At 41.4% G+C, this 17,500-nt stretch overlaps 4 protein-coding genes across 5 annotated transcripts in view; all 4 read left to right on the forward strand.

Moving 5' to 3' along the window:
- LOC105905083 (tripartite motif-containing protein 16-like) overlaps nucleotides 1-9,172 on the forward strand; it is a 10,372-nt gene extending 1,200 nt beyond the window's left edge. The window contains exons 2-7 of one of the 2 annotated variants that reach the window (XR_004164060.2): nucleotides 434-529; nucleotides 767-1,000; nucleotides 1,273-1,432; nucleotides 2,449-2,508; nucleotides 2,788-3,602; nucleotides 9,099-9,172. Coding sequence is in view for 1 of the 2 variants with exons in the window: in XM_031571110.2 (XP_031426970.1) it covers nucleotides 434-529; nucleotides 767-1,000; nucleotides 1,273-1,432; nucleotides 2,449-2,508; nucleotides 2,788-3,305 (1,068 nt within the window). In the remaining variant the exon portion in view is untranslated. Of the gene's footprint in view, nucleotides 1-433; nucleotides 530-766; nucleotides 1,001-1,272; nucleotides 1,433-2,448; nucleotides 2,509-2,787; nucleotides 3,657-9,098 lie in introns of those variants that run through there. The other variant, XM_031571110.2, reaches the window with a different exon arrangement.
- LOC105894497 (tripartite motif-containing protein 16-like) lies at nucleotides 4,576-8,878 on the forward strand. Its single transcript, XM_031571154.2, has 6 exons — nucleotides 4,576-5,230; nucleotides 5,955-6,050; nucleotides 6,256-6,489; nucleotides 6,756-6,915; nucleotides 7,905-7,958; nucleotides 8,351-8,878. The coding sequence occupies exons 1-6, from the start codon at nucleotides 4,643-4,645 to the stop codon at nucleotides 8,872-8,874; spliced, it is 1,656 nt and encodes a 551-aa protein (XP_031427014.2). The 5' UTR covers nucleotides 4,576-4,642; the 3' UTR covers nucleotides 8,875-8,878.
- A 2,054-nt stretch (nucleotides 9,173-11,226) lies between the features above and the next one.
- LOC116221189 (tripartite motif-containing protein 16-like) lies at nucleotides 11,227-14,788 on the forward strand. Its single transcript, XM_031571138.1, has 6 exons — nucleotides 11,227-11,871; nucleotides 12,322-12,417; nucleotides 12,656-12,889; nucleotides 13,066-13,225; nucleotides 13,853-13,912; nucleotides 14,265-14,788. The coding sequence occupies exons 1-6, from the start codon at nucleotides 11,284-11,286 to the stop codon at nucleotides 14,786-14,788; spliced, it is 1,662 nt and encodes a 553-aa protein (XP_031426998.1). The 5' UTR covers nucleotides 11,227-11,283.
- A 1,510-nt stretch (nucleotides 14,789-16,298) lies between these two features.
- The window catches only part of cfap251 (cilia and flagella associated protein 251), a 22,954-nt gene continuing 21,752 nt past the window's right edge, over nucleotides 16,299-17,500 (forward strand). Inside the window, exon 1 of the mRNA XM_042708134.1 lies at nucleotides 16,299-17,295. Within this exon, the coding sequence (XP_042564068.1) occupies nucleotides 17,062-17,295 (234 nt within the window). The 5' untranslated portion in view covers nucleotides 16,299-17,061. The remainder of the gene's footprint in view (nucleotides 17,296-17,500) is intronic.

A 17,500-nucleotide genomic window follows, 5' to 3' on the forward strand; every position in this document is an offset into this window, starting at 1 on the left:
TGTACTAAACAAAAAAAGTGTTATCTACCATGTAGAAAATAATAAAAGTAAAGAAAAAAACGTCTCCAAAAATGAGAAGGTGTGTCCAAACTTTTGACTGGTACTGTAGGTGAAAGGGTAGGCAGGCTATTTTGAACAAAGTTCAGTTTTGTATGACAATTTTATTCATTTGTCAGATGCCTTGTGCCATAAAATTAATTAAAAAGTGTAATGAGAAGATAGAAAGCAAAATGTGGCAGTTCATGAAAGTAGTACTCTGCCAACATTTTAATAATATTTCCAATTTCCTGTTTAATTACTGATCATCAAATATTGTATAATGACTGAATTGGCCACTCTACCCAGTGATGACAGGAGGTAGTTTGTTATTTGAGGCTCAGCTATTATTGTATGACTTATGGTAATACATGATTGTGTATGTCTGGGTCCACAGAAGCAGGTGGTGGAGACACAGAGTAAATTCCAGCAGAGAATCCAGGAGAGAGAGAAGGAGTTGAAGGAGCTGAGGAAGACTGTGGAGACCCTCAAGGTGAGAACTGACCAGAGAAGAAAACACCTGTGTGTTTTTAAGGGTATTTCAAACGCCTAATTTAAAACCATTAATTAGCTATGTTCCTGTCACCAAGGGAAGAGTTATTTGGTAGACCACGTTTTAGTACCTATGCCCTGAATCAGTGTTGGCAACAACCCGTGAGGCCTTCCATGAAGGTTTGATTGAGTGAACTGCTTCAGATGGACCCCCTACTCTGTCTGTATCTCCAAACAGAGCTCTGCACGGACAACAGTGGAGGACTGTGAGAGGATCTTCACTGAGATGATCCAGCGCATTGAGGGAAGGCGCTCTGAGGTGAAACGGCTCATTGAAGCTCAGGAGGAGAGTGAGGTGAGTGAGGCTGAAGAACTGGTCAAGCAGCTGGAGGAGGAGATTGATGAGCTGAAGAGGAGAGATGCTGAACTGGACCAGCTTCCACACACAGAGGATCACATCCATTTCCTCAAGGTAACGTCACTAATGTTGAAAGGGTGGGAAGAACACATTTCTGGTTAATTCAGAAAGATATTTGTAGATGATTTTACAGGTTTGTCACATTCTCTGATTGTATTAGTTTTATTATTATTAGGTTCAGGCTCTGGGCTCTGTAAAGCGCCTAGAGACAATTGTATTGTTATGGCGCTATATAAATGAAATTGAATTGAATTAGTAAATTATTTGGTATAGTTAAACTCAAAATGACTCACTTCTCTTTCTTTTCTGTCTCTTATTCTTCTCAGAGATTTCAGTCTGTCTGTGCATCCGATGAGTATGAAGACCTACCCAGTGTAGCTGTCAATCAAACCCTCTCTTTTGAGGGTGTGAAGGCTTCTGTCTCTGCGCTGAAGCAGCAAGTAGAAGACTTCTGCAAGAAGGAGGTCATCAAGATATCTGAAGAAGGTTTGGGAATTAAGTTTCCAATTTGCTAAAGCAATATTGATGTTTATTCATAGCTTTTTAGTATCAGGTGAGTCAATCCCAGTGTTAACTGATTTCTGAATTCTACGGGAGCTTTGTGTAGCTTTCTGTCTCACAGCAACAAAGCCTGAATTGCCCAATAAGAAATCTCGGCCATGGTCTCAAGGGTAGAGATAGATCTCATTGGCCAGGGTCTCAGGGGTACAGATAGATCTCATTGGCCAGGGTCTAAGGGGTGGAGATAGATCTCATTGGTCAGGGTCTCAGGGGTGGAGATAGATCTCATTGGCCAGGGTCTCAGGGGTGGAGATAGATCTCATTGGCCAGGGTCTCAGGGGTAGAGATAGATCTCATTGGTCATGGTCTCAGGGGTAGAGATAGATCTCATTGGCCAGGGTCTCAGGGGTACAGATAGATCTCATTGGCCAGGGTCTCAGGGGTACAGATACAGTAGATCTCATTGGCCAGGGTCTCAGGGGTAGAGATAGATCTCATTGGCCAGGGTCTCAGGGGTACAGATACAGTAGATCTCATTGGCCAGGGTCTCAGGGGTAGAGATAGATCTCATTGGCCAGGGTCTCAGGGGTACAGATACAGTAGATCTCATTGGCCAGGGTCTCAGGGGTACAGATAGATCTCATTGGCCAGGGTCTCAGGGGTACAGATACAGTAGATCTCATTGGCCAGGGTCTCAGGGGTAGAGATAGATCTCATTGGCCAGGGTCTCAGGGGTAGAGATAGATCTCATTGGCCAGGGTCTCAGGGGTAGAGATAGATCTCATTGGTCAGGGTCCCAGGGGTGGAGATAGATTTCATTGGTTAATCAATTTGACATAAATACATTTGTAAACTGGAGCCTCCATAGATTACACTCTAAAGCAACAGTGAAACACAGGGTGGAATTCAAAGAAAAATAATCAGATATTTTCTTGTAAATATACCTTTAAATTGAGCTTCATCCACATTCCATATTCCAACACCTTACTCTGTCTCCACAGTAACCAGAATCAAGACTGTTTTGCCCTCTACACCAAAGACAAGAGAGGATTTCCTGCAATGTGAGTAACACCATTTCAAATATTGGAGAAGACAAGTTTGTCAGACATCACAGACGTGTGTGTGTGTGTGTGTGTGTGTGTGTGTGTGTGTGTGTGTGTGTGTGTGTGGCCCTTAAACACCTGCATTAACGAACACAACTCAGAGGGCAAACACAGTGTTTATTTTTCTACCTGAATAGGAAGTCGGACTGTCCCTCTGTCTGTTGATACATGTTGTCTGTCTTAAAACATGTGATTATACTGTACACACCAGTCCTGATTTATTTCTCCTCTCGTCAGATTCCTGTCATTTTACACTGGATCCAAACACTGCAAACAACTATATAACTCTCAGCGAAGGAAACAGAAAGATTGAATGGAAGAGTGAGTCAGCGCGACCTGACAATCCAGAGAGATTTCAGAAAGTGCGTCAAGTGCTGTGTAGGGAGAGTGTGTCTGGACGATGCTATTGGGAGGTGGAGTGGAGTGGAGGGGGGATTTCCATAGCAGTCTCATATAAAGGAATCGACAGGACAAGAGTGTTTGATGTAAGTGTTTTTGGACGTAATGATCAGTCTTGGAGTCTAGAGTACAATTCCCCAAACTTCTCTTTCTGGCATAATAATCAAGAGACACGTCTAACCCCCATCTGCAGTTCTAAAATAGGTGTGTATGTGGACTGCAGGGCTGGAACTCTGTCCTTCTATAGTGTCTCTGACGCAATGACCCTTCTGCACAGAGTACAGACCACATTCACTGACACACTCTACCCTGGGTTTAGGACTACGCATTATGATACATCAGCAAAGATTTTGTAACTATATATATCTGAATACCTGAATAGCCTTTATGCGTGATCAGTGAGTGATTTACTAAATTTGTATTTCATTTAGATTGATTTGATGTTTGAAATGTGTCTGTCTATCCACAAGCCAATCTTTCTGGAATAAAATATTTTTTTAAATAGTTGGGTTTTTGTGTGTTGCTTTTACATTCAGTGCATACAAATATCATGTCAGGTTAATAAAATAGAATCAGGTCAACACATTTATGAGAATCCCCTACATGGAGTCAATCATATCTTGCTGTGTTAAAATGACTGAACTTGAAAAAAGGTAAATTATTTAAAAAGCAGACACTGATATACTATCATATAAGGTTTAGTTTAATAGCCTATGAAAAAGGAGGGAAATCTGTTTGGTTGGATCCATATGCTGCCATAATGGAGGACAACTGAAAGGGAATACACACACATATGATATTCTCTGCCCTTCAACTTGTTAGCCTTGTAGCCTAATACAGTATTTGAAGTGATGACCGCATTCTACAACACACTATGAGTATTTGTTTTCCCCTCTCGTCAGATTCCTGTCATTTCACACTGGATCCAGACACAGCATTCAGACATCTCATTCTCTGCGAAGAAAACCGAAATTTTGGAATTCCGCCACAATATGTTGATACATCCGCGCAGTTTTAATCCTTTCCATCCAGAGAGATTTCAGAAAGTGCGTCAAGTGCTGTGTAGGGAGAGTGTGTCTGGACGATGCTATTGGGAGGTGGAGTGGAGTGGACTGGGAATTTCCATAGCAGTCTCATATAAAGGAATCGACAGGACAGGAGTGTTTGATGTAAGTGGTTTTGATCAGTCTTGGCTTGTATAGTACAATTCCAAAAAACTGCTCTTTCTAATCAAGAGACACGTCTTTCTCCCATCTGCAGTTATAAAATAGGTGTGTATGTGGACTGCAGGGCTGGAACTCTGTCCTTAGCTCATTTATTTACCGTATCTACCCAGTACATAAAGGAAATGTCACCACCTGCTGGTCATTATGGTGTACTGAACTGTAATACTCAACTTCAATGTTCAGAAAAAAGCTGTAATTGTGCAGTCAGAGAAAAACGGGCCATGTATAGGCAACACACATATACTCAAGGTTTGTGCCTTAGATGAGGACAAATCATTTTATGGCTGTACATGAAACATTTATTTGTGCATAAGTAGACATTTCACATGTTTGTGCTTTGATAGTTTCGTTTTCATTGGAAACCAATCAGCAACTACATGCATGGCCACACCCTTCAAAAGAAGCAGGAAGCAGACATATTCCTTTGGTTCTCAGTGTGTGTACGGTGTTTGTGTTATAGTTGGAAAATGGCAGAAGGCTCAACCAAGGACCACGAATTGTTCACTTGTCCAGTGTGTCTGGATCTGCTGAAAGAGCCGGTGACCATTCCCTGTGGACATAGTTACTGCATGGGCTGCATTAAGGACTGCTGGAATCAGGAAGATCAGAAGGGAGTCTACAGCTGCCCCCAGTGCCGACAGACTTTCACTCCAAGGCCTGTGTTGAACAAAAACAACATATTTTCTGCCTTAGTGGAGGAAATGCGGAAGACTACAAACCAGGCTGATTCTCCTGCCGATAAACACACTGAACCTGGACAAGTGGTGTGTGACGTTTGCACTGGGGGGAAAAGCAAAGCTGTCAAGTCCTGCCTGGAGTGTCTGGTGTCTTACTGTGAACCTCACTACAAAGTCCACAACCTCGTGAACCCAGGACGTAAACACAAAGTGATTGACGCCACAGCTGACCTACAGGAGAGGAGCTGCTCTCAGCATGGGAAGGCGCTGGAAATCTTCTGCAAGACTGACCAGAGTTGCATCTGCTACCTGTGTACAATGGACGAACACAGTGGACACAAGACCGTCTCAGCTGCAGCAGAAAGAGCTGAGAAACAGGTAATTTAACGTGGATAAAATGCGGTCAAATGATCCTGGAAGAGGCTATATTGTAGCTACACTTTCAGTTAATTTCTAAATTGAGTGGCTAGTATTCAGTAGAAAACAGACTGCAATAAATAATAAAAACTGGATGACAACTGATTTTTTTTAAACAGTTGCTTGCTGTTGAGTTGAAACACTATCTATACATATTACTTTTATTGGAGTTATCTTCCATCTAATATCAATACATGTTTTACTACTAAAACACTACAAAACTTTCCAAACATAACTCCGAAATGTTTTAACAAGTGAATATACCGGGTGCCTACTGGAGATCAGGTCAAACTCCTCACTAAAACCATCCTGTCCTACTTGTGATCGAGTGTACACTCCATGTGAAGTAAAGGCTATTTTGAACAAAGTTCAGTTTTGTATGACTATTTTCTTCATTTGTCAGAAGCCTTGTGTCATGCAACTAATTAAAAGGTACAATGAGAAGATAGAAAGCTAAATGTGGTAGGTCAGGAAAGTAGTAGTCTGCCAACATTTTAATAATATTTCCAATTCCTGTTTGATTACTGACCATCAAATGTTGTATGATGACTGAATTGGCCACACTACCCAGTGATGACGGGAGGAAATTTGTTAGTTTGTTATTTGGAGGTAGTTTGTTATTTGAGGCTCAGCTATTATTGTATGACTTATGGTAATACATGATTGGGTATGTCTGGGTCCACAGAAGCAGGTGGTGGAGACCCAGAGTAAATTCCAGCAGAGAATCCAGAAGAGAGAGAAGGAGCTGAAGGAGCTGAGGAAGACTGTGGAGACTCTCAAGGTGAGAACTGACCACATAAGACAACAGCTGGGTGTTTTAGGGGGCTTTTCAAATGCTTAATTTAGGGAGGGTCTATGTGGTAGACCACTTTCCAGTACCTCTGCCCTGAATCAGTGTTGGCAACAACCCGTGAGGCCTTCCATGAAGGTTTGATTGAGTGAACTGCTTCAGATGGACCCCCTACTCTGTCTGTATCTCCAAACAGAGCTCTGCACGGACAACAGTGGAAGACTGTGAGAGGATCTTCACTGAGATGATCCAGCGCATTGAGGGAAGGCGCTCTGAGGTGAAACGGCTCATTGAAGCTCAGGAGGAGAGTGAGGTGAGTGAGGCTGAAGAACTGGTCAAGCAGCTGGAGGAGGAGATTGATGAGCTGAAGAGGAGAGATGCTGAACTGGACCAGCTTCCACACACAGAGGATCACATCCATTTCCTCAAGGTAACGTCACTAATGTTGAAAGGGTGGGAAGAACACATTTCTGGTTCATTCAGAAAGATATTTGAGATGATTTTAGAGGTTTGTCACATTCTCTGATTTTATTAGTTTTATTATTATTAGGTTCAGGCTCTGGGCTCTGTAAAGCGCCTAGAGACAATTGTATTGTTATGGCGCTATATAAATAAAATTGAATTAGTAAATGATTTGGTATAGTTAAACTCAAAATGACTCGCTTCTCTTTCTTTTCTGTCTCTTATTCTTCTCAGAGATTCCAGTCTGTCTGTGCATCAGATGAGTATGAAGACCTACCCAGTGTAGCTGTCAATCAAACCCTCTCTTTTGAGGGTGTGAAGGCGTCTGTCTCTGCGCTGAAGCAGCAAGTAGAGGACTTCTGCAAGAAGGAGGTCATCAAGATATCTGAAGAAGGTTTGGGAATTAAGTTTCCAATTTGCTAAAACAATATTGATGTTTATTCATAGCTTTTTAGTATCAGGTGTGTCAATCCCATTGTACTTCATCACACGACAGAACAAGATCTGTTAACTTTTGTATCCCTTTAGACAGGGGGACTTTAAATGAATCCTCAATTTAAGAAAACTAATATGATTCTGTATGGAAAGTAGGCCATGTATCTAAGCCTGAACTATGTAGAAAAATCAAACTGAAGATATAGACTCAACAACATGTATATCATTACAGTGGTTATGTCATTTAACTCGGCCATTGTGTTATTAGGGAGGGTGTAATATATATATATATATATATATATATATGCACATGTGGCACGGTGACTAGTGACACATGTCAGCCTCTCAAGTAGTGTCTGTGACACGGTGACTAGTGACATGCGTCAGCCTGTTATGAGGCCTCACTGATGTTTTGACAAACTGATCCCAAAACTACTCAGGGAAATGTATTCTTGGTAGCTGGAGGAAAAAGTTTACCTTGGCATGTTGGCTATCCGTGTCAAGCTAAAAGGACACTCAGATGAGTGATTCCAGTGATGAGCCATTCGTGAACTGATTTCTGAATTCTGCGGGAGCTTTGTGTATTTCTGTTTCACAGCAACAAAGCCTGAATTGCCCAATAAGAAATCTTGGCCATGGTGTCAGGGGTGGAGATAGATCTCATTGGCCATGGTCTCAGGGTTAGAGATAGATCTCATTGGCCATGGTGTCAGGGTTGGAGATAGATCTCATTGGCCATGGTGTCAGGGGTGGAGATAGATCTCATTGGTTAATCAATGTGACATAAATACATTTGTAAACTGGAGCCTCCATAGATTACACTCTAAAGCAACAGTGAAACACAGGGTGGAATTCAAAGAAAAATAATCAGATATATTCTTGTAAATATACCTTTAAATTGAGCTTCATCCACATTCCATATTCCAACACCTTACTCTGTCTCCACAGTAACCAGAATCAGGACTGTTTCTGAGCCAAAGACAAGAGAGGAGTTCCAGCAATGTGAGTAACACACAGAAACCATTTCAAATGGTGCGTGCGTGCATGCGTGCGTGCGTGTGTGTGTCTGTTGGGGACTTACTCTGTACACACTCACACACAGACTTTTCACACATGTGCACTTGTGCATAATTACATTGAACTCCTTCACCGTAGCTCACTTTAACACATTTCACAGTAACTCACTTTAACAGATACACTGGGGCACTTAAACACCTGCATTAACTAACACAACACAGATCATTTCACATATACAACTCAGAGGGCAAACACAGTGTTTATTTTTCTACCTGAATAAGTTTGACTTTCCCTCTGTCTGCTGATACATGTTGTCTGTGTTTAAACATCTGATTATACTGTACACACTAGTCCTGATTTATTTCTCCTCTCGTCAGATTCCTGTCATTTTACACTGGATCCAAACACTGCACAGAACAATATAATTATCAGCGAAGGAAACAGTAAGATTGAACTGAAGCAGCTTCTGTCAAGTTCTCATCCTGACCATCCAGAGAGATTTCAGGGAACGTATCAAGTGCTGTGTAGGGAGAGTGTGTCTGGACGATGCTATTGGGAGGTTGAGTGGAGTGGAGGGGGGATTTCCATAGCAGTCTCATATAAAGGAATCAACAGGACAGGAGGGGCTAATGCAAGTACTTTTGGACGTAATGATCAGTCTTGGAGTCTAGAGTACATGTCCCAAAACTGCTCTTTCTGGCATAATAATCAAGAGACACGTCTAACCCCCATCTGCAGTTATAAAATAGGTGTGTATGTGGACTGCAGGGCTGGAACTCTGTCCTTCTATAGTGTATCTGACGCAATGACCCTTCTGCACAGAGTACAGACCACATTCACTGACACACTCTACCCTGGGTTTAGGATGATATATTATGACACACCAGCAAAGATTTTGTGACGGTATAGTATACCTGAATAGCCTTCATGAGTGATCAGTTAGTATCTATCCACAAGCCAATCTTTCTGGAATAAAATCACTTTTTAAATAGTTTTTGTGTGTTGCTTTTACATTCAGTGCAGACAAATATCATGTCAGGTTAATAAAATAGAATCAGGTCAACACATCTATGAGAATCTCTTACATGGAGTCAATCATATCTTGCTATGTTAAAATGAAAAAAGGTAAATTATTTAAAAAGCAGACACTGATATACTATCATATAAGGTTTAGTTTAATAGCCTATGAAAAAGGAGGGAAATCTGTTTGGTTGGATCCATATGCTGCCATAATGGAGGACAACTGAAAGGGAATACACACACATATGATATTCTCTGCCCTTCATCTTGTTAGCCTTGTAGCCTAATACAGTATTTGAAGTGATGACTGCATTCTACAACACACTATGAGTATTTGTTTTCTCCTCTCGTAAGATTCCTGTCATTTTACACCGGATCCAGACAGAGCATTCAGACATCTCATTCTCTGCGAAGGAAACAGAAATATGGAATTCCGCCACAATATGTTGATACATCCGCGCAGTTTTAATCCTGACCATCCAGAGATATTTCAGGGAGTGTGTCAAGTGCTGTGTAGGGAGAGTGTGTCTGCACGATGCTATTGGGAGGTGGAGTGGAGGGGGGATTTCCATAGCAGTCTCATATAAAGGAATCGACAGGACAGGAGGGGGTAATGCAAGTGTTTTTGGACGTAATGATCAGTCTTGGTGTGTAGAGTACAATTTCCAAAACATCTCTTTCTGGCATAATAATCAAGAGACACGTCTAACCCCCATCTGCAGTTATAAAATAGGTGTGTATGTGGACTGCAGGGCTGGAACTCTGTCCTTCTATAGTGTCTCTGACGCAATGACCCTTCTGCACAGAGTACAGACCACATTCACTGACACACTTTACCCTGGGTTTAGGATGATGTATCGTGATGCATCAGCAAAGATTTTGTGATTGTATGTATCTGAATACCTGAATAGCCTTCATAAGTGATCAGTGAGTGATTTACTAAATTTGTATTTCATTTAGATTGATTTGATGTTTGAAATGTGTCTATCTATCCACAAGCCAATCTTTCTGGAATAAAATCACTTTTTAAATCGTTTTTGATGTGTTGCTTTTACATTCAGTGCATACAAATATCATATCAGGTTAATAAAATATAATTAGGTAAACACATTTATGAAAATCCCCTACATGGAGTCAGTCATATCTTGCTATGTTAAAATGACTGAACTTGAAAAAAGGTAAATGATTTAAAAAGCAGACACTGACATACTATCATATAAGGTTTAGTTTAATAGCCTATGAAAAAGGAGGGAAATCTGTTTGGTTGGATCCATATGCTGCCATAATGGAGGACAACTGAAAGGGAATACACACACATATGATATTCTCTGCCCTTCAACTTGTTAGCCTTGTAGCCTTATACAGTATTTCAAGTGATGACTGCATTCTACAACACACTATGAGTATTTGTTTTCTCCTCTCGTCAGATTCCTGTCATTTTACACCGGATCCAGACAGAGCATTCAGACATCTCATTCTCTGCGAAGAAAACAGAAATTTGGAATTCCGCCACAATATGTTGATACATCCGCGCAGTTTTAATCATTTTCATCCAGAGAGATTTCAGAATGTGTCTCAAGTTCTTTGTAGGGAGAGTGTGTCTGGACGATGCTATTGGGAGGTTGAGTGGATTGGAGGGGGGATTTCCATAGCAGTTTTGGACATAATGATCAGTCTTGGAGTCTAGAGTACAATTTCCAAAACTGCTTTTTCTGGCATAATAATCAAGAGACACGTCTAACCCCCATCTGCAGTTATAAAATAGGTGTGTGTGTGGACTGCAGGGCTGGAACTCTGTCCTTCTATAGTGTCTCTGACGCAATGACCACATTCACTCACACACTCTACCCTGGGTTTAGGATGTACAAGTATAATTTATAACTTCAGACACTGATAATGATGCTCTAGCTCATTTATTTATCGTGTCTACCCAGTACATAAAGAAAATGTTACCACCTGCTGGTCATTATGGTGTACTGAACTGTAATACTCAACTTCAAAGTTCAGAAAAAAGCTGTAATTGTGCAGTCAGAGAAAACGGGCCATGTATAGGCAACACACATATACTCAAGGTTTGTGCCATGGATGAGGACAAATCATTTTATGGCTGTACATGAAACATTTATTTGTGCATAAGTAGACATTTTACATGTTTGTGCTTTGATAGTTTCGTTTTCATTGGAAACCAATCAGCAACTACATGCATGGCCACACCCTTTAAAAGAAGCAGGAAGCAGACATATTCCTTTGGTTCTCAGTGTGTGTGTGGTGTTTGTGTTACAGTTGGAAAATGGCAGAAGGCTCAACCAAGGACCACGAATTGTTCACTTGTCCAGTGTGTCTGGATCTACTGAAAGAGCCGGTGACTATTCCCTGTGGACATAGTTACTGCATGGGCTGCATTAAGGACTGCTGGGATCGGGAAGATCAGAAGGGAGTCTACAGCTGCCCCCAGTGCAGACAGACTTTCACTCCAAGGCCTGTGTTGAACAAAAACAACATATTTTCTGCATTAGTGGAGGAAATGCAGAAGACTACAAACCAGGCTGATTCTCCCGCCGATAAACACACTGAACCTGGACAAGTGGTGTGTGACGTTTGCACTGGGGGGGAAAGCAAAGCCGTCAAGTCCTGCCTGGTGTGTCTGGTGTCTTACTGTGAATCTCACTACAAAGTCCACAACCTGATGAACCCAGGACGTAAACACAAAGTGATTGACGCCACAGCTGACCTACAGGAAAGGATCTGCTCTCGGCATGAGAAGGCGCTGGAAATCTTCTGCAAGACTGACCAGAGTTGCATCTGCTACCTGTGTACAATGGACGAACACAGTGGACACAAGACCGTCTCAGCTGCAGCAGAAAGAGCTGAGAAACAGGTAAAACATTTAAAATGGAGTTCTCTCTTGTTAGTTTAGTGTGGATAACATGTGGTGAAATGATCCTGGAAGAGGCTTTATTGTAGCCACACTTTCAGTTAATTTCTTGAGTGGCTAGTATTCGATTCAAGTAGAAAACTGACTGCAATAAACAACATTTCAGTTTTGTATGACAATTTTATTCATTTGTCAGACGCGTTGTGCCATGAAATTAATTAAAAGGTGTAATGAGAAGATAGAAAGCTAAATGTGGCAGTTCATGAAAGTAGTACTCTGCCAACATTTTAATAATATTTCTAATTCCCTGTTTGATTACTGACCATCAAATGTTGTATAATGACTGAATAGGCCACTCTACCCAGTGATGACAGGAGGTAGTTTGTTATTTGAGGCTCAGCTATTATTGTATGTCTTATGGTAATACATGATTGGGTATGTTTGGGTCCACAGCAGCAGGTGGTGGAGACACAGAGTAAAATCCAGCAGAGAATCCAGAAGAGAGAGAAGGAGCTGCAGGAGCTGAGGAAGACTGTGGAGACTCTCAAGGTGAGAACTGACCAGAGAAGAAAACACCTGTGTGTGTTAAGGGCATTTCAAACGCCTAATTTAAAACCATTAATTAGCTATGTTCCTGTCACCAAGGGAAGAGTTATGTGGTAGCCAACGTTTTAGTACCTCTGCCCTGAATCAGTGTTGGCAACAACCCGTGAGGCCTTCCGTGAAGGTTTGATTGAGTGAACTGCTTCAGATGGACCCCCTACTCTGTATCTGTATCTCCAAACAGAGCTCTGCACGGACAACAGTGGAAGACTGTGAGAGGATCTTCACTGAGATGATCCAGCGCATTGAGGGAAGGCGCTCTGAGGTGAAACGGCTCATTGAAGCTCAGGAGGAGAGTGAGGTGAGTGAGGCTGAAGAACTGGTCAAGCAGCTGGAGGAGGAGATTGATGAGCTGAAGAGGAGAGATGCTGAACTGGACCAGCTTCCACACACAGAGGATCACATCCATTTCCTCAAGGTAACGTCACTAATGTTGAAAGGGTGGGAAGAACACATTTCTGGTTAATTCAGAAAGATATTTGTAGATGATTTTACAGGTTTGTCACATTCTCTGATTTTATTAGTAAATGATTTGGTATATTTAAACTCAAAATGACTCACTTCTCTTTCTTTTCTGTCTCTTATTCTTCTCAGAGATTCCAGTCTGTCTGTGCATCAGATGAGTATAAAGACCTACCCAGTGTAGCTGTCAATCAAACCCTCTCTTTTGAGGGTGTGAAGGCGTCTGTCTCTGCACTGAAGCAGCAAGTAGAAGACTTCTGCAAGAAGGAGGTCATCAAGATATCTGAAGAAGGTTTGGGAATTAAGTTTCCAATTTGCTAAAGCAATATTGATGTTTATTCATAGCTTTTTAGTATCAGGTGAGTCAATCCCAGTGTTAACTGATTTCTGAATTCTACGGGAGCTTTGTGTAGCTTTCTGTCTCACAGCAACAAAGCCTGAATTGCCCAATAAGAAATCTCGGCCATGGTCTCAAGGGTAGAGATAGATCTCATTGGCCAGGGTCTCAGGGGTAGAGATACAGTAGATCTCATTGGCCAGGGTCTCAGGGGTGGAGATAGATCTCATTGGCCAGGGTCTCAGGGTTAGAGATAGATCTCATTGGCCAGGGTCTCAGGGGTAGAGATAGATCTCATTGGCCAGGGTCTCAGGGGTAGAGATAGATCTCATTGGCCAGGGTCTCAGGGGTAGAGATAGATCTCATTGGCCAGGGTCTCAGGGGTAGAGATAGATCTCATTGGTTAATCAATGTAACAGAAATACATTTGTAAACTGGAGCCTCCATAGATTACACTCTAAAGCAACAGTGAAACACAGGGTGGAATTCAAAGAAAAATAATCAGATATTTTCTTGTAAATATACCTTTAAATTGAGCTTCATCCACATTCCATATTCCAACACCTTACTCTGTCTCCACAGTAACCAGAATCAGGACTGTTTTGCCCTCTGTGCCAAAGACAAGAGAGGAGTTCCTGCAATGTGAGTAACACACAGAAACCATTTCAAATATTGGAGAAGACAAGTTTGTCAGACATCACAGACACGTGTGTGTGTGTGTGTGTGTGTGTGTGTGTGTGTGTGTGTGTGTGTGTGTGTGTGTGTGTGTGTGTGTGTGTGTGTGTGTGTGTGTGTGTGTGTGTGTGTGTGTGTGTGTGTGTGTGTCCTTAAACACCTGCATTAACGAACACAACTCAGAGGGCAAACACAGTGTTTATTTTTCTACCTGAATAAGAAGTCGGACTGTCCCTCTGTCTGTTGATACATTTTGTCTGTGTTAAAACATCTGATTATACTGTACACACCAGTCCTTATTTATTTCTCCTCTCGTCAGATTCCTGTCATTTTACACTGGATCCAAACACTGCACAGAACAATATAAATCTCAGCGAAGGAAACAGAAAGATAGAAGTGAAGCCGTTTCAGTCCTTTTCTCATCCTGACCATCCAGAGAGATTTCAGAACGTGATACAAGTGCTGTGTAGGGAGAGTGTGTCTGGACGATGCTATTGGGAGGTTGAGTGGAGTGGACGGGGGATTTCTATAGCAGTCTCATATAAAGGAATCGACAGGACAGGAGGGACTAATGTAAGTGGTTTTGGACGTAATGATCAGTCTTGGAGTGTAGAGTACATGTCCAAAAACTTCTCTTTCTGGCATAATAATCAAGAGACACGTCTAACCCCCATCTGCAGTTATAAAATAGGTGTGTATGTGGACTGCAGGGCTGGAACTCTGTCCTTCTATAGTGTCTCTGACGCAATGACCCTTCTGCACAGAGTACAGACCACATTCACTGACACACTCTACCCTGGGTTTAGGACTACGCATTATGAGACATCAGCAAAGATTTTGTGACTGTATGTATCCGAATACTTGAATAGCCTTTATATGTGATCAGTTAGTGATCACTAAATTTGTATTTCATTTAGATTGATTTGATGTTTGAAATGTGTCTATCTATCCACAAGCCAATCTTTCTGGAATAAAATCACTTTTTAAATAGTTTTTGTGTGTTGCTTTTACATTCAGTGCAGACAAATATCATGTCAGGTTAATAAAATATAATTAGGTAACACATTTATGAGAATCCCCTACATGGAGTCAGTCATATCTTGCTATGTTAAAATGACTGAACTTGAAAAAAGGTAAATTATTTAAAAAGCAGACACAGACATACTATCATATAAGGTTTAGTTTAATAGCCTATGAAAAAGGAGGGAAATCTGTTTGGTTGGATCCATATGCTGCCATAATGGAGGACAACTGAAAGGGAATACACACACATATGATATTCCCTGCCCTTCAACTTCTTAGCCTTGTAGCCTATACAGTATTTGAAGTGATGACCGCATTCTACATCACACTTTGAGTGTGTTCGAATCACACTGAACTCCTTCACCGTAGCTCACTTTAACACATTTCACAGTAACTCGCTTTAACAGGCACACTGGGGCACTTAAACACCTGCATTAACGAACACAACACAGATCATTTCACATGTACAACTCAGAGGGCAAACACAGTGTTTATTTTTCTACCTGAATAAGAAGTCGGACTGTCCCTCTGTCTGTTGATACATGTTGTCTGTGTTAAAACATCTGATTATACTGTACACACCAGTCCTGATTTATTTCTCCTCTCGTCAGATTCCTGTCATTTTACACCGGATCCAGACACAGCATTCAGACATCTCATTCTCTGCGAAGAAAACAGAAATTTGGAATTCCGCCACAATATGTTGATACATCCGCGCAGTTTTAATCCTTTTCATCCAGAGATATTTCAGAATGTGTCTCAAGTGCTGTGTAGGGAGAGTGTGTCTGCACGATGCTATTGGGAGGTGGAGTGGAGTGGAGGGGGGATTTCCATGGCAGTCTCATATAAAGGAATCGACAGGACAGGAGGGCTTAAGTTAAGTGGTTTTGGACATAATGATCAGTCTTGGTGTGTAGAGTACTATTTCCAAAACTTCTCTTTCTGGCATAATAATCAAGAGACACGTCTAACCCCCATCTGCAGTTATAAAATAGGTGTGTATGTGGACTGTAGGGCTGGAACTCTGTCCTTCTATAGTGTCTCTGACGCAATGACCCTTCTGCACAGAGTACAGACCACATTCACCGACACACTCTACCCTGGGTTTAGGACTACGCATTATGAGACATCAGCAAAGATTTTGTGACTGTATGTATCTGACTTGAATAGCCTTTATGAGTGATCATTGCAAATGTGTATTTCATTTAGATTGATTTGATGTTTGAAATGTTGTGTCTATCAACAAGTCCATCTTTCTTGAATAAAAAAATGTGTTGCTTTTTTAATGTGTTGCCTAATACAGTATTTGAAGTCCTTACAGCATTCTACAACACACTCTGATCTTAATAATAAGTATCTTTGTTTCAAGGTAATTCACTCATTGCTCCTCTTTGGCTCCTCCCTTCATACCGTATCTTAGCAACAGAACGCTTTACTAGCTGAGCCTTTTACAGAGGAAGCGAGCTGTATGTTTGTCGACAGTATGTTTTAAGAGTAAGTAAGAGTAAGTAGTAGTAAGTCGTGACATTTTTAATAACGCTGTCGTCTATCAATTGTAAAACAGAAAGTAGCACAAGGTTTGCTGATAGGCCATTTCGAATGAAATGTATGGCTAGGTTTGCGTATGATTTAAGTAAACCTAGCTAACGTTAGCCAGCGTGAGACCGTGTAAATTGTGTTTAGGACATTAAGATGAAGCAAACTATTTAGTTTGTGGGTAAGTTAGATAGACCTCATTCAATAGGTTTGGCCGACAACGCTGGACAATACTGACTCCTGAATGATTGCTCGCGTTGTGTTTATTTAGCCATAACGTTAGTTACTTCGATTATTGTCTTGCAGAGATGCTTAAGGTTGCCGTCGGTAACTTATCCTGAAATGACGTTAACGTTAAATTGTCAACAGTGGCGGACTTATAGTATGAAACAATTCAATGCAACTCAATTTTATGTATATAGCGCCACAACAATAAAATTGTCTCAAGGCGCTTTACAGTAAAGGGCTGAACCCCCCTGGGGCAAGCTGGACGGACTGAAAATGGTGTGTCACCTTTCAACCAATCCTTTGCAGCTGGTCTATTTCTCCGTCGTTACATGATGTCCGACGCTAGTGGCTGTCAGAAAGACTCCTCTGACGCCTCTAGATCCAGTTCGGAGGAACAGCAGTCAAAACATGCCGAAGCCAACCTTGATGTAAAAAATGGCCCGGAGTCCCCTGATACTGATCAGGCCCTCAGAAATGTTTCACAAGAGCGGGAGTCTCATGTCTACACAGCTACCTCCATTATCCTGCCCAGTCGGCAGAAAACAACCAGAAACCACCCGCTGGTAATACTGCATTCATACATTCAAAACATTCATATCTGTCATCCGCCTGGGACTGAGTCATTTAATAGTACCAATGATGTCTGGGTTTGCCAATTCCAATTCACAATTATTTATTATTATTTAATATTCTGTATTTGTCTTTTTTTCTTGTTTTTGCTATTTTGTTGTTATGTTATGTGTTTTATGTCCTATGCACCAACCACCA

The sequence above is a fragment of the Clupea harengus genome, chromosome 7 (genome assembly GCF_900700415.2).
Source record: "Clupea harengus chromosome 7, Ch_v2.0.2, whole genome shotgun sequence".
Lineage (NCBI taxonomy): Eukaryota > Metazoa > Chordata > Actinopteri > Clupeiformes > Clupeidae > Clupea > Clupea harengus.

Bases quoted from the DNA above. Each gene is read 5' to 3' on its own strand.
- LOC116221189 (XM_031571138.1), top strand. From the start codon at position 11,284: ATGGCAGAAGGCTCAACCAAGGACCACGAATTGTTCACTTGTCCAGTG. The intron at 11,872-12,321 runs GTAAAACATTTA...TTGGGTCCACAG, and splicing joins CAGAAAGAGCTGAGAAACAG to CAGCAGGTGGTGGAGACACA. The intron at 13,913-14,264 runs GTGAGTAACACA...TCCTCTCGTCAG, and splicing joins AAGAGAGGAGTTCCTGCAAT to ATTCCTGTCATTTTACACTG.
- LOC105894497 (XM_031571154.2), top strand. From the start codon at position 4,643: ATGGCAGAAGGCTCAACCAAGGACCACGAATTGTTCACTTGTCCAGTG. The intron at 5,231-5,954 runs GTAATTTAACGT...CTGGGTCCACAG, and splicing joins CAGAAAGAGCTGAGAAACAG to AAGCAGGTGGTGGAGACCCA. The intron at 7,959-8,350 runs GTGAGTAACACA...TCCTCTCGTCAG, and splicing joins AAGAGAGGAGTTCCAGCAAT to ATTCCTGTCATTTTACACTG.